This window comes from Cucumis melo, chromosome 1 (assembly GCF_025177605.1).
Source record: "Cucumis melo cultivar AY chromosome 1, USDA_Cmelo_AY_1.0, whole genome shotgun sequence".
Lineage (NCBI taxonomy): Eukaryota > Viridiplantae > Streptophyta > Magnoliopsida > Cucurbitales > Cucurbitaceae > Cucumis > Cucumis melo.
This window is the reverse complement of record NC_066857.1, coordinates 12,033,923-12,049,398: the sequence shown is the minus strand read 5'-3', so window position 1 is coordinate 12,049,398 and position 15,476 is coordinate 12,033,923. Positions and strand designations below refer to the sequence as shown.

The 15,476-nt window shown below is 34.7% G+C and overlaps 1 protein-coding gene across 2 annotated transcripts; it reads left to right on the top strand.

Moving 5' to 3' along the window:
- Window positions 1–2,687: 2,687 nt before the first annotated feature.
- On the top strand, window positions 2,688–10,096 carry LOC103490106 (glycerophosphodiester phosphodiesterase GDPDL4). Of its 2 annotated transcripts, XM_008449471.3 has the most exons (10): window positions 2,688–3,007; window positions 3,337–3,633; window positions 3,906–4,021; window positions 4,133–4,631; window positions 5,430–5,468; window positions 5,597–5,881; window positions 6,728–6,873; window positions 8,377–8,863; window positions 9,459–9,811; window positions 9,913–10,096. In XM_008449471.3, exons 1-9 carry the CDS (start codon window positions 2,893–2,895, stop codon window positions 9,767–9,769), a joined length of 2,295 nt encoding a protein of 764 aa, XP_008447693.1. In that variant the 5' UTR covers window positions 2,688–2,892; the 3' UTR covers window positions 9,770–9,811; window positions 9,913–10,096. The 2 variants fall into 2 exon arrangements, with proteins under 2 accessions (XP_008447693.1, XP_008447692.1); XM_008449470.2 differs by having other exon boundaries at window positions 9,459–10,096.
- The last annotated feature ends 5,380 nt before the right edge of the window (window positions 10,097–15,476 follow it).

Below are 15,476 nucleotides of genomic sequence, written 5' to 3'. Positions count from 1 at the left end.
CTATGCTTGAAAGACATTAAATTTTGCTCAGCTGGGGCACTTGATTGCTCTATGTTGACCCCTACACATGTAATAGGATAGAGGGTGATTTTGATTGTTCTGTTGGCTTGGCCCCCATGTATTTCTAGCTCTTTGATGGAATTATCTATCGTTTCCATTGATGTTTCTATCTCTAGGTGGACTTGAGTGAGGACTCTTATCTTTACTAGTTGGTAAACTTGTTTGCTATTTCTCCTTTTAAAGGTCATCATTTAGATCAAACAACTGTTCGACCATTGCATATGTGGAATAGATATCTTGTACTCCTTGTTCATATAACTTTGCTCCTTCCCACGATTTCAAACCTACGACAAACCATAAAACTTTGTCTTTATCAGATATAACACATATGTCCAACATCAACCTAGTAAACTACTTCACATATTCTATATTAGTGTTAGTATGTCTCAATTTTTGTAACTTACGTCTCGCCAAAATCCCAACTTTTGAGGAAGAATTGAGTGTTAGAATAAATACTTTAAATATATATAATAGATTAACCCAAGATCATTCATGCCAAATTGTCAAGAATAAGTTACATACCAGATTCCATCTTCTTGAATTGTTTATAGCTATAAACTGATGGCTATAAAATGACTATTGTCTTCCTCAACCAAAACCCTGAATGCCCTTAGTGGGATCTTTCGCTTGATGGGATAGAAAAAGACTTATTGTTTTTGGTATATTAGGGACCATAGCCATAAGTTTTTTTTTTTTATATACTAGATTGATTAGGATTCTCATTAAATCCTAATCAATCTAAGAATAGACTTCTACCCATTTAGTCCATACTCAATTAGGAATCTTGGGCCTTAATTAAATAGATCACATAATAGGTCTAATTAAATAAAATAACCCAATGTGATAAATTATTAATTTACACACATAGCCCACACTTTAATTATACGTTTTATTTAAATACCTGTAACATTGATAACAACTCTTGTTTCAATCTAATCCCACGTGTCGATTGTGCATCGATTCTCTTAGATGTCCATAAACCAGACCTCTGTCATAATTTGGCGTCCCTGACAAGTGCATTATCGCCAAAGTGATATTTGAATCTACAGTAACTGTATTTGTTGTTCTAAAGTGCCCATGTCAAAAATAAAATTTTGAGTGTTTTTGTATCACAGGCCCCACAGAAGGACTTAGGCTCGAGTATCTTTATCTTGTTGACTTGAACTACCTCTTCAGTTGGGGCTTGATTTCCATTGCTCTCATGGTGAGATTTACCTTTGCACTCACATCAGTGATATCGACTATGATAAATTTAAGAGCTGCTCGAAAATCTTCAAACAAATCATTTATCATTTTCATGAGTAACTTTTAGGAGTTATCCAACTTTCCCACTCGCTGTTCCATATGAGCAATAGAGTCCGTCGATCTATCTCCATGCTCGAGGTTACCAGATGTTTTCATTTTTGCTTCGACAGTGTCAACTCTCATCATCAACTCTTGTAATTAATTCGTCTAGGCTACTATCCACCATGTTGATACAATTAGCTTTTCTAAAAAATCTCTTGCACTCAAGTTTCTACGAAGTCAGTATTTTCAAGGACTTCCGTCCGGTAGAGCATTTGCTCTTCTATCTTGACCAACTGGTTGACATGGGTCTTTTGCCCAATTATTTTGTGGCGAACATGATTGTAGATTTCAACTTCACGAGCCAACTTGGCTCTAATACCAACTATCATGGTCGCACTTTCATAAGCATCTCCGAGCGACCGTGTGAAACTTTTTCCCGCAGTAGAATAAGTTAAGCAACCTAAAATCCATTATAAGAAAAGTTTTTGGCAAATGTTTGAAAACGTGTATGAGAAAAGAAAGTTCATTATAAGTCTATAAGTAATGAGGGACAACAACTTTATATCTTATAACTCGTGGGTAAGTGACAAACTATTAACTTTGCACATGAAAAATGACAAGCGGTCATACAACATGAAAACTTCACATAAAACAAACAAACTAACAAAATGAAATACATAGAATAAAAGCATGATAAAATGAGGTAGGAGTGGGCATGTGCGACCACATACAACAAACCTTGGACAAGCATAACCATGACGCCATGCACAACTCCTTATGAGGTATGGTTGATGGTTGCTAAAGACATATATAACATATGTACCATCAACCAAATTGTATATTGAAATTCCCCACTTCTATGATCTTATATGATTTATTTATTTATTTTTGAAGAGAATATAATCCTATATGCAAGGTATAAGATATCGACGTCAACAAAAAATATTGAGATCTTAATTCTACGAAAATTTTGATAAAAGGTGGATTTAAAAAATGATATATATTTAAGGAACAATTATAAAAACAAAAATTGGAAAAAAAATAAATTTAGTTTGATATTTGAAGTAATGGAAGGAGATGTGGAGAAATAAAATAGAATGGGTAATATGATTGAGGTAGAAAAAGATGGATATAAGTTAAATATTTTGGGTTGGCTATATCATAGAGAACGGCTAAGAAAGAGCCGAGGTGAGAGGAGCTAAGGTGAGTTGATTAATATATTTTCCTTTCCGGTTTCGACGTGGGAACTATGAATCAAAAAACAAGCACCGGCTTCTATTAATTATAATTAATTTCGTGCACATATATTTATAATTAAAAGGAAAATAAATAAATAACTAAATCACCACCAAAAAAAAAAAAATAAAAAAAAAAAAAAATAAATTGCCAGCTCCAAACACCTTCTCTGCCGAAACTTCTCTCTCTAATTTTGACATTATAGCTCATCCATTGATCTCCACCTATCTTCCTCCGATCAACAGCTGTGGATTTCCCGGCGGACGCTTCCTCAACTTCCCAATCACTTGCTCGAACAATTTTCCGGCAATGTCTTCTTCTTCCCGCTCTCTCCTTATTTTCTTCTCTCTGTTTCTTCACTCCTTCCTCGCCCTCGTATCAGCTCAGGGATCTAACTCTACAGCTCTATGGCAGACTCTGAGTGGTGAGTTTAGTGTTTGTTTCTCTCTCTTCAAACTTCAATCTTTCTTTTTTTCTCTTCTCCTCTTCTTTCGTTTTTGCTCTGTGAATCCTTAGGAGATGGTGGAAGCCTAATTCACTTGACTTGATGTGTTGGAAGAAGTTGTAATTGTAGTCGTAATTAAGTAGGAAATGTCTTGGTGAAGTTGATTTTAACTTGTTTAGTGTTCTGCAAATGAGTTCGAATTTGAAACTAGACGATTCTGAGATTTTTGTTTTCTACTGCATTTCAGAAGGTTATTGGCTTCTGTTAGGTATCGGAGATTGAATTTAGGTTTACTTTTGCTTTTGCAGGAGATGCTCCATTTGTTGTGGCTCGCGGTGGGTTTTCAGGGCTGTTTCCAGATTCAAGTGGAGTTGCCTACAATTTTGCAGTTATGGTTAGTGTTCCTGACGTGATCTTATGGTGCGATGTGCAATTAACCAAAGATGGAGTTGGAATCTGTCTCCCCGATCTGAGGCTTGACAATGCTACTGATGCTCCGACTACTCTGGGGAAAAACCGCACTAGTTCCTATCTTGTTAATGGCGTCCGTACGAGTGGATTGTTTACCGTCGATTTTGATTTCAAAGAACTGGAAAATGTTTCTCGTAAGTTCATGTTATCAACATCACTTGACCCATTGTTCTCTTTTCTTCTCCCTCTCCCTCTTTCTCTACATGTATCTCATCATTTATTGTGGTCTAGCTGTTATTTGCTGAACAGCTAAGGAAATTTATTCGAGTCAAGCCTGGTCATCCTTTGTTATCTTATGATCTCCCCTTTTTAATTTTTCTTAGTTCATCATCAAGTTGACCCATTTTTTACTGGGATAACGAAATATTTATGTAAAATTGCCTGACAAGTGGATTTAACTGGGCAGTTGTTCAAGGTATCTATTCTCGATCCACCAAGTTCGATGGCAATCAGTTTGTTATTCTTACTGCTGAAGATGTGGCTAATCAGTTCAAGCCACCAGGATTTTGGCTTAATATTCAGGTAATTGTATCGAATTTACCTGCCCAAGCACTAAATGTTTATTAAATTCTCCACAATTTATAGGTTTTGCTTTCTATAGTCATCACTCATCTCCTATTATTCTTTTTGCAGCATGATGTGTTCTTCACGCAGCATAACGCGAGCATGAGAAACTTTGTACTTTCTGTAACCAGACGCATCGTTGTTAACTATATATCATCACCAGAGGTGGGATTTCTCAGAAGTATAGCTGCACGAGTTCCCCGCACAACAAAGTTGATCCTTCGGTTCTTAGGACCAACTGATACAGAGATTACCACCAATCAGACATATGGCTCGCTCTTACGAAATCTCACCTTTATCAAGACATTTGCTTCTGGAATTCTTGTTCCCAAGACTTATATATGGCCTATGGGTACAGATGGTTACGTACAGGCTCAAACCCCTCTTGTTTCTGATGCTCATAAAGCACAGCTGGAAGTTTTTGCATCAGAGTTCTTTAGTGACCTTCCACTAGGCTACAACTACAGTTATGATCCCGTTACTGAATACCTGTCTTACTTTGACAATGGTAAATTTTCAGTTGATGGTGTGCTCAGTGATTTCCCTATTACTCCATCGTCAGCTATTGGTAAGCCATCATATCTAATATAGGGATTAGTGTAATCAAATGTCTCAAGTTGATCAATCATCCTGAAATTATGAATTTTTTCAATTAAACCCTTAAATATTTTCAAATGTTCCCATCATTTCTTCACTATAGCGACATGTTACGGATTAACCCCCAAATTATAGGAATGTTACAGTTTTGGACCAATCCTTCTTTTACCTATATAATCTAAACTATTAAAAATTTGGTTCAACCCCACATTTGTTTTACTCAAAAAAAAAAAAAAAAAAAAACTTTTAGAAAAATTTCCAATTGAAGTTGAGTTGTCATTTCGATTTAAGAAAAAAAAAAAAAAGTAAGGAATTTTGCCTTTTGATTGAATACTCCGACAGTTTGGTTGGAACATTGTTTATTAAAGATCTCGTACTATTTTATTTTTAATCCGTAAGGGTAGAATTGATTCCCATTTTCCTATCGTTGTGGGAGAAAAGAAATGGTTGAAATTAACTAAAATTTTTATTTCGTACATTCCAGAAGGTCTTTTTAATTATTATTATTGTTATTAATGGGAGTTATCAGTTTTGGGTTATATAGTTCTAGTTAGCCAATGTCTGATTTTATAACCGTAGATTATCAATCGAACTCCATAGAAGTTTTTTCTCCCATTTTTCACATTACATGGATTTAGAACTATTTAATCATACTTAACAACTTAAGACTATGACTATTTCAGCATAATAACACAATAGGTGATTTTCTGCTTCATTTGATTAATGTTGAAATTTCATCTTACTGACGATCTTTTCTCTGATGGTCCAGACTGTTTTGCTCATCTGGATAAAAATGCCAAAAGTCAAGGTAAGCTGGAGTTATAATGGCAGCTTTCCCTGACATTCTCAAAATTAATTTCATGCTAGGCTTGGCTGAATGATTGTTTAACTGGAGGTCTCCTAACAATAATTTTGATTTATCTTCTTCTTTTCCAGCCAAGCCTTTAGTTATTTCAAAATTTGGAGCTAGTGGAGACTATCCTGGTTGTACAGATTTGGCATATACCAATGCTATGTCAGATGGTGTCGAAGTGCTCGACTGTCCCGTTCAAATAACAAAAGATGGAATACCATTTTGCATGAGCTCAATTAATCTCATCGACAGCACAACAATATCTCAATCACCATTCATAAACCGTTCAAAAAACATCCCTGAAATTAGTCCTAACGACGCAATCTTTGCTTTTGACTTAACATGGGAAGAGATTCAAAGCCTGAGCCGTAAGTGGAATTGGTTTTTCAATTTTAGATACTTGTTTCTAACCAAGGATGTCTACATTTTTCATTCCTCTGCTTATTTATTAGTTAATACGATTGGTATTAAACTGGACCAGACAAGAATAATATGGTCATGGTTTTTCCTTACATTTGAAACAAAATAGAATATCAAATTTCAAGTTAGAAGAGATTTGTTAATGCTAAATTTCCAAAAATTCTTTAAGCTTAGTTTTGAACATCTCAAGCAAATATAGTCGAGTATTTGTGACTATATACTCTGTTATGGAATTTCTTTCATCATATGATCGTTGAATGCAATTGATCAGTAGAGGAAGGCTAGAATTTTTCGAGGGCTTGAGATATCTTTGAGTAAAGTTTTAATCATTGTCGGATTCCAGTGGCCTTGTGGGCTTCAGTAACGAAGCCGTTCGGTAATTATATTTGAGGTTTTATTTCTCTTGGTTAGAGTTTCTTTTAGCAGTTTAACACCCTCTTTTTGTGGGCTCTATTTTTGCATGTCATTGTATTTTTTCATTTCTTCTTAATAAAAGCTTCGTTATTCATTAGAAGGGAAAAAAAAGTTGAATGTAATTATGATTTAGAGAATGATAACTTGGTTATTAGAGAGCGTAGGACATCCTTTCTATGCAATAGAACATATCCGCAATTCCATTTGTGGTCTCTTCACGACTATATTGTTTTATGTTTTGCTTATCTCATAGGATTTGAGTGTGGATCATCTGATAGCTTTTGTAGAAGCAATGGTGCAAGTTTAAGCTTAAAATGCTTATTTCTAGCAAAAACTAATATGAAAATGCTAATATTCTTGCCATTTATTCCCGACTGCAGCGTCAATATTGAGCCCTTATTCGTCGAAGTATGCCTTGTTCCGAAACCCAAGGTTCCGAAACAAAGGGAATTTCACAACACTACCTGATTTCTTGGCCATGGCAAAGAATGCTGGCACTCTTTCTGGTGTCTTGATCCAAATTGAGGTTAGAGTTGTTTTTGTCAAAATTAAATACGGTCTATTTAAGATTCTTGGTATCTGATAACAACCTGCTCCTTGCACTAAATCTTGCTTCGATAAAATGATTTGATAGCGGGGAAATAAAATAGATTACGCTGAGGGCGGGAATTTAATATATGGGATGACTAGATTGTGCCAAGAAACGAACACTACACTGTGAGGTGCAAGGTGGGAAAACTTACCGTTTGGATGGCTTCCTAACCCTAAGAAATATCACGATTCATATTATCTACAAGTCCAATATTGTGCTCCTACTCTTAGCCTTAAGGAGAACATCAATTGAAAATCACTGTCCGTTATTGAGTTATTTGAGTTAGCGATGCCATGCTTCAGACTTTCATCTCGCAAATAGACGGATTGTTAACGATCCTTTCTTTGTTGTTTAAAGCTGATGCCAAAGATGCATAACTCAAACCTCTTGATTGTTAAGAATGACGGCCTTTCTTCAGAGTGAACATCTCATATGATGAGGATCAATCAATTATTTGATCTAACACACCATGGCAGGAAAAAAAAACCCATATTTCCACTGGGATCTGTATTTCTTTTTCCCTCGATCCAAATGATTCCCATTGTCGTAGGTCTCTGGAGTACTAACTCTTATGAGAGGGAGAACCAGAAAGTTGCACAAAGGGGAAATTACACTGATCGGTCTAGACTGCAAGCGTTGAGTCTGAGTAGTTAGATCTAGTGGAAACATAGTTTCTGAAAATGAAAAAAAACGAAGGAGTTTATGAGTCAATTGAATGAAAAAGCTCGTGGATTGTTAGATTTACCCTCTTAGGAGATACACGAGCTCCCCAACATGTAGAAGCTAATGTAAATTGTTGAGAATTTTTCAATCTGGCCAAACTTATAACGAACTAATTCCAATAGTCAAAAATCCATTCCGACCCTACTCTGCCCAACGCATACCCATTTTTTCTAATTACCAGGAAACTAAATTTTACATCTTCTATCTTTAATGATCAAAGTTAACCAGCATGCTGTTTCTAGCAGTAGAACAGTTAATTTAGAGCTTATTTGGAAGTGATTTTTAAATAGTTAAGATAAATTTTTTCATGGGTATCACTCTAAAATATACTTTTAATATTCACAATCAATTTTGATGGTATAAAATCCCGTTTTCAGATGTAAAATCAAATATTAAAATGATTTTAAGCGATTAAAGATGTTTATTGTGTTCAAAATCACTCCCATAACATACCTTCCTACCATATTATAATTTGCTTCTAGCTGTGGAGAAACATTCTTAGATCTCTGCTTTGTCAATCAACATTTACAGAAGAAGATGCCTTTGATATTCCTGCTTCCATTACATAATTTTGGTTAGCACTCAGATACAGTGTTTATAGTCTGCTCAGCATATCTTTAACTAGGATATGGCTTTTACAAGCTTAGCTATCAAAAACATGGAAGTTGTGCTGTTTATTTCTACTGATGATATTTTGTCTGATTTGTTTCTCAGAATGCAGCCTACCTTGCTAAGGATCAGGGTTTAAGTGTAACTGATGCGGTCTTGTCTTCCTTGAGCAAAGCTGGTTATGATAATCAGACAGCCGTTAAAGTATTGATTCAATCTCCAGATAGCGCTGTTCTAATGAAATTTAAACAGGAAAATAAAAACTACGAGCTTGTTTACAAAGTTGACCCACCAATTAGTGATGTGCTCAATACAACTGTTGAGGACATTAAGAGTTTTGCAGACTCCGTAACTATCACCAAGAACTCCGTCTTCCCTGTAAATCAGTTCTTTCTCACTGGAGCTACAAATGTTGTGAAGAAGCTGAAAGCACTCAATCTCTCTGTATATGTGGACACCTTCAGCAATGAATTTGTCTCTCAAGCATGGGATTTCTTCTCAGATGCAACAGTAGAGATCAACTCATTTGTTTTAGGAGCCGAAATTGATGGAGTCATCACTGACTTTCCAAAGACATCTGCTAGATATAAAAGTAAGAATCTTTCTTCTAATTGTCTGGATTACATGCAAATCAACTCTGGACTAATTTTAAGAATCCTCCTTTTTACGACTTTTAAAGTTGAGGTTCACTTTGGCAAATAAGGAAGCATTTGGGGCGTTAAGTTGATTATTATAGTAATTAGTCATAATAGTTTTAACCTAGGTGTAGACTATTTTAAGTATTATAGCTCTTAAGGTGCAAACTATTTTAATTTAAGTTTAGTAGTTTGTGTGTAGAACAACGTAATAAAGAGAGAAAGAGAGAATGAATAGTAAATAGTAAACGGTGACAAAGAGGGATTTGAAATACTAATACTTTAATTAATTGTAAATTGCAATAGTCGGAAACACTAACTACTAATTATTATAATTGGAGCGAAAATATAGTGAGCTAGAATGTAATAGCCTACTCCACCAACTTTAAGTTGGGGGACCCTAACACCTCTTCAAAGAGTATTTTTGAGTACCATCATGATATTAATTACTAAATATCGATACCTATAGTCGTTACTTTCCTGGCTCTATTTGTTACACTGTTGTTGGAGTTGACTCTGGTCATTGATATGCTTACCTCAAACTAAATGCAGAGAACCGATGCTTAGCAATGAAAGAAACACCTAATTACATGAGCCCTGTCCAGCCTGGTAGCTTGTTGCAACTTGTTACTCCAAACTACTTGCCTCCAAAAACACCTCCGAGCCCGGTTCTAGATGACAAAGATGTAGCTGAGCCACCATTGCCTCCGGTTTCAGCCAAACCCCCTGCACCTGCTGGGGAAGGTGGCTCGACAGCAGCACCTCCAACTTCTAAACCCAACGGACAACCTAAGCTTGGAGCTGGAGCAGGCTTCTTGCTCTTGAACCTTGCCATACTTTCCATTGCTCTACTTCCATTCTGAGAACGATAGCAGCATGTGCTCGGATTCTTGCTCGTTTCGACTGTAAATTTCATATCTTTACTGTATTCTAGAACCGAGCTTTGTTAGTTCAAATTCTTTTTTCGTGATTCGGTATTTAATTCTTTGCACTTTCCTGCCTGTAGGTATCTTTAGTTTCTTCCCCATGCTAAAAAACATCAATTCTTGAGAGGGTGCATTCATGATGATGGATTGATTATATTTGTAACCAATCTTTCACTATTTTGCTCTTTTTGCCTTTTGTAACTTGTAAGTTATGATTGTGATTATTTTCTTTGTTGTATTTATCTAAAATGTTTCGAACTCTCACTTTTGCTCTGAAGCAAAGAACATTGAAGTATGTAGCCAAATGTCTTAAGGATTGGGCATACAATGTTTCATGTTTGGCTAACTTTTATTGAACGGGTCTGTGTATAATGAAGTGTATCAGAATCTTCTTGTGCTACAAAAATGGTTTCTAGATTGAGAATTTTTTTAATAATGTATCTTTCGAAAATATTGTCAAAAATAGGATGGGCGGAAAAGAAATGTCAAAAATAGAGTTGTGCAATCATGTGCTTGGTCCATGTCTCTACTAAATCGTGGGTTGGGTACATGCCTACGAGCCGAAATCTTGGTCTCGATCTACGACGTGTGATTGGAGTTGTGTACGGAGTACATGACTTCGCTCACATGTCATCCTTTGTGGCAGTCTATGTTGCAATTGATTGTTACACATGTTCGACATGTAGGGTGTCGTGGGTCGGGTACACGACTTCGTTACTTTATAATCCTAGCTGTCGAGCTTTTTGCCTTCTTCACGATTCTCCCTTTCTCTTCCTGTGAGCCTTCTACCTTCCTCACGATTTTGCCTTCACATCTTCACAAAAAATCCTTTCCCTTCCATTTTGCCTTTCGATTTCGTCGTTAAGGTATGTTTATTTTCTTTCCCCTTCCTTTTGCCTTCTGATTTCATCGTCAAGGTATGTTTATTTTCTTTCCTTGTATTGATTGGTTGTATTATACTTGATTTTGCTGAATTTATCATCATTGTGGATTAGATACACGATTTTGTTGTAAAAATCATTTAATTTTAAGTATGTTATTTGATTTTAGGAAAATTATTTGATTTTAGGAATGTTATTTGATTTGATCCTACCCAACTATATCAACAACTGTCCCATCTCTTACAGTCAGTATGAGATACTTCCTTTACTATGGTTTTGAGTTGTTGGAGGAGAGAGACAACATCCCAGCGCACAATCCCTTTTGATCAATGTATTGTGCCATACTTAGAGGCTAGTGGGTTTCTTGAGGTTTCCCAAAAAGGATTCATATAGTTGGATTGACATTTACTTATTGCTTTGGTTGAGCGTTGGAGATTAGAGGTCCACACATTTCATACGCCTTAGGGGAATGCACGATCATGTTGCAGGACGTTGTGGTTCAGTTGGGGTTACCAGTGGACGGGGAGCCTGTTGTAGGATCATTAACGTATAACTGGAAGTAAGTATGTGAAGATTTCTTGGAGAGTTCTACCACCTGACATGAAAGGTCAAAGGCTGAGTCTTCCATGGTTGGCCGAACATTTCACAGAATTGCCACTAGATACTAACGTTGTGAGCGTCCAAAGATATGCTCGTGCATACATTATGCAACTCATTGGAGGATTTTTGTTTGTTGACAAGTCTAGTGCCCTAGCATATCGTATGTTTCTTCCGCTTTTAAGCGATTTTGACCATATTGGTACGTACTCTTAGGGTGCTGCATGCCTTGCATGGCTTTATAAGGAACTGTGTCGAGTCTGTAATGTACAACCCTTAGAAATAGCTAGGGCCATTAATGCTATTGCAAGTATGGGTATATGACAGATTTCCTAACGTAGCGCCACAAGTTGCATAAGCTCCAGTTGCCCGACCTTTGAGTTTCAGGTATTATTTCATCTATATATTATTTTATAATAAAATTTGCACCCTATAAGTTATTATTATTATTTTCAACACATTAGATGGGCTCGTGTCCTACTTGCATCAGAACAATCAACATATATGTTGTTGACGTATCGACAGATATTTGGCCGACTAATGCACAATCAGGTAATAAAGTATTATACGAATGTTGTCTACCTATGTTTGTTTTTTCTTTTGTTAATAGATTAGTTGGGCACCATATACACTTGCTATTATGACATTGCTTTCTAATCGATGTCATAATGGTGAAGTGGTCTGGACATATGTTGGCCTTATGATATGCTTTCATATTGTTGAGATGCATCTACCAAATTGTGTGTTGCGACAGTTTAGTATGTTGCAAATGCAACCAACATTGTCCTTTACAGACTTGACACTACACTTAATTGATTTAAGAGGCAAACAGACTCAACATTATATAGTATATCACAATGTGGCATTCACGATTTGAGCTTCGTGTACTAGGGGTGTAACCCTACAACTTCCGGACTAACCAACCCATATTATATGGGTTGGGTTGGGTTGGGTTAGTTTAAAATGTGGGTTGGGTTGGGTCTTAGGTTGGAGGGTTGAAAAATTAAAGTCAACCAAACCCAACCTAAATTTATATATATATATATATATATATAATTTTATTATTATTTATTTATTTAATAAAAGTTAAACAATCTTATGAGTTTCATGAGTTTTTTTTTTTTTTTTTTTTTGCTTAACTTGATGCGAAACATATTTGATTTAGGCTTGATGATTTCCATTTACAAACATTAAAATTTAGAAACGAAAAAAAAAGAAAAAAACTACAACCCTAAACCCGACCCGACCCGACCCAACCCAACCCATATTTTATGGGTTGGGTTGCAAACTTCATTCGAATTATTCTGGCTGGTAACCTAATCAACTCGAAAATATGAGTTGGGTTGAGAATGTCTCCCAACCCAATTCAACACAACCTGTTTACACCCCTATCATGTACAAGGAGAAGCAACACACGAGTCAACTATATCAAATGACTATTTTTTCTGGTACACGTCAATTAACATGACGATTTATCACACCTGATGGTGCTTAATATTATTGCAGGGCAAGAATTTTAATATGATTTATTTTAAAATTTTATAACATGCACATTATTTAATTATATTATTTGTAATTGTTCAGAATAATTTTGTTCAAGACGTACATTCTTACTCAATGGAACACATTTAAAAGATTTGAGCTCAATGTGTGATCAAACCTTGAAAAATATAAAACATATGATTCAACAGATCAAACAACTCAATGTTGCCGACATGGATCGAAGACACATTCGACGTAGACGACAACGACAGGGCGATGATGTCGCAGAGGGAGAACATGATAATGCTTAGTTTGTAAATCAAATTTTTAATCCGCTTTTTTTATTTTTGTAGTGTTTTCTATAATGCCTTAATTATATTTCTATTTATTCTCGTGGGGTGCGAGGTTTTCTCCAACCAGTTGTATCATAGTTCTTAAATTTGTAATTTATTGATATTTTAGTATCCTTTGCAGTTAGCACTACAAGAAATCTGACTCGCTAAAGATATTCCATGTATCTTTCTTTTTCTCATTCAGAGAAGTAAGGGTCGGGGGGGGGGGGGGGGGAAGGGGCTCTCTTTTGGCAACCAAAATCGGATTTCGATGGAGGAAATCAGATCTTGATGGAGGAAAAATCGGATTTACGATCGGTTCACTGATTTCTTTCGACAGAGGAAATCAGAACCCAAAAGTTTTGATATATTCACACGGAGGAAACCGACAGAGGTCTCAATGAAAAAGGGAAAGAAGGATCTGTGGTTTTGTGCTAACTGACCCTTAATGCTAGATAATACCTTTTCTGTGTTTTGTTGGCTACAAGATCCACTTTTTTTAGATCAATCTATTAACCTTTTTTTTATTATTATTTTTTAATTACTTTTTTATATCAACGTTTATGATTTTCAATTTGTGGTGTTTATGATTCAAGTTTTAGAACATTTTGGTTTACTTTTTCTTTAATTTATTGTTGCTTTTCAATTGAAGTAGTTCCAATTTTCACATTTAAACTTTTTGTATTCTCTTGATTTGTTTCAACGAATCGTAAAAGACCAAAAGCGACTATCTACTATATGTGTTTAGATCATTGTCTTAGAAACTCCCTTCCAACGACAGAATCCACCTTTTGTCACCTTTTAGAAATTGTATATCCTTTGTTAAACAAGATTAAATTACCATAATTTTAGGGACATGGTAAAAGGTTGGTTTTGGATGATTGAGATTTTGCTGGGCAAGGTTTTTTGATGTACACACGTAACTTTCAAACTCCTTATTAAGGCCGGTGATAAGTAATTCCTTACAGGATCTTCTCTTCTCAATGACTACAAATCCCATCGGAGGCCTACGTTATTTTAGTTATATTCTTCGTTAATGTTTTTTCTTCTTTTTATTATTGAATAAAAAATGTTGATACATTATTATCGATTTCTTTTTTGGATTGCTTATGCATCTATAGTAAATTCATTCACATTGTTTTTACAATTTTGTTTTGATTGGTATTAATGTGTTCTTTTAGAAGTTATTTTTCGTTTATTATTTATTAACTATTATTTTTCAATTATTTGGTAGTTGAGAAATTTAAATTTGACAAAATAGATGAGACTTGAGGGATTTGACTGTGGATAATTTTCATATTTACTTCTGATAGTTGAGAGAGATTTAAATTTGGAAATCTTATTTTTATTTGTATATGTGTTTTTGTATTTGTATTCAATACATAGCAATTATTATTTGTTTATTTATTAATCGTGGTCAAGTGATTTGAAACTAAAAATTTATTGGTTAATAATACCATTTGTTTTAATATAAATAGATCACTTCTCCTCCCTAAATACACCACCTCTATGTTTTGTATCTAAAATTTACTTTTTATTGAGGTTGAGGTCATAACAATCTCGTTCATCTTTGAGTGGTAAACTATTTTTCATCTATTTTTGTATAGACTTTGCTCTCTATATATATTACCTTATTTTTTCTTATACTATTATTTTCCTCATAAATTAATGCACTTTGGTTTTTCATCTTCTTTGATATTTTGTTTGGGGTATGTGGACTTTTCTTTATTAACGTGGACTTTTCTTCGTTTTCCAACTATTATAAAGTGAGCTACATTGTATATAAGGTAATTTGACTTTTAACAATATTTTATACATTAATTCCACTTATCCCATCTCATTGACAGTTTTATTTTGTTTTTTTTGTAGGTCTATCTTGCCTTACCTCGCATACTCAGGTAACCTTAAGCAGTCGTCATTACGTAATGTGTTTTTTCTTTCTCACATTTGTACTTGGAACTTTGCATTTTTAATTTCTTTGTTAGTACACATTTATGTTTTGTATATTATGATTTGTGCTATATTTGTCATATTATTTATTTTAACTTTTGAAAATACTTTGTTTGAAATGTAATTTGTAATATTAATTTTTTCCATCTAATTTAACTTATATTGTTCACTTGTAATAAAAACAAAAGCGCTCCACACATGTTTTTTATAAAAAAAAAAAAAAGAAAAAAATCTCTAAATGCTTATTTGAGAATAACAATGATATATTGACTTGTCATACAAACTAATGGGATGGGTGTGTTTGTAACTTTTTTCTTAGAAAAATTTGCCTAAAATATAACGATGAAGAATTGATGCAATATTGGCTTGTTATACAAAGAATAATAATGTTTACTAAGTACA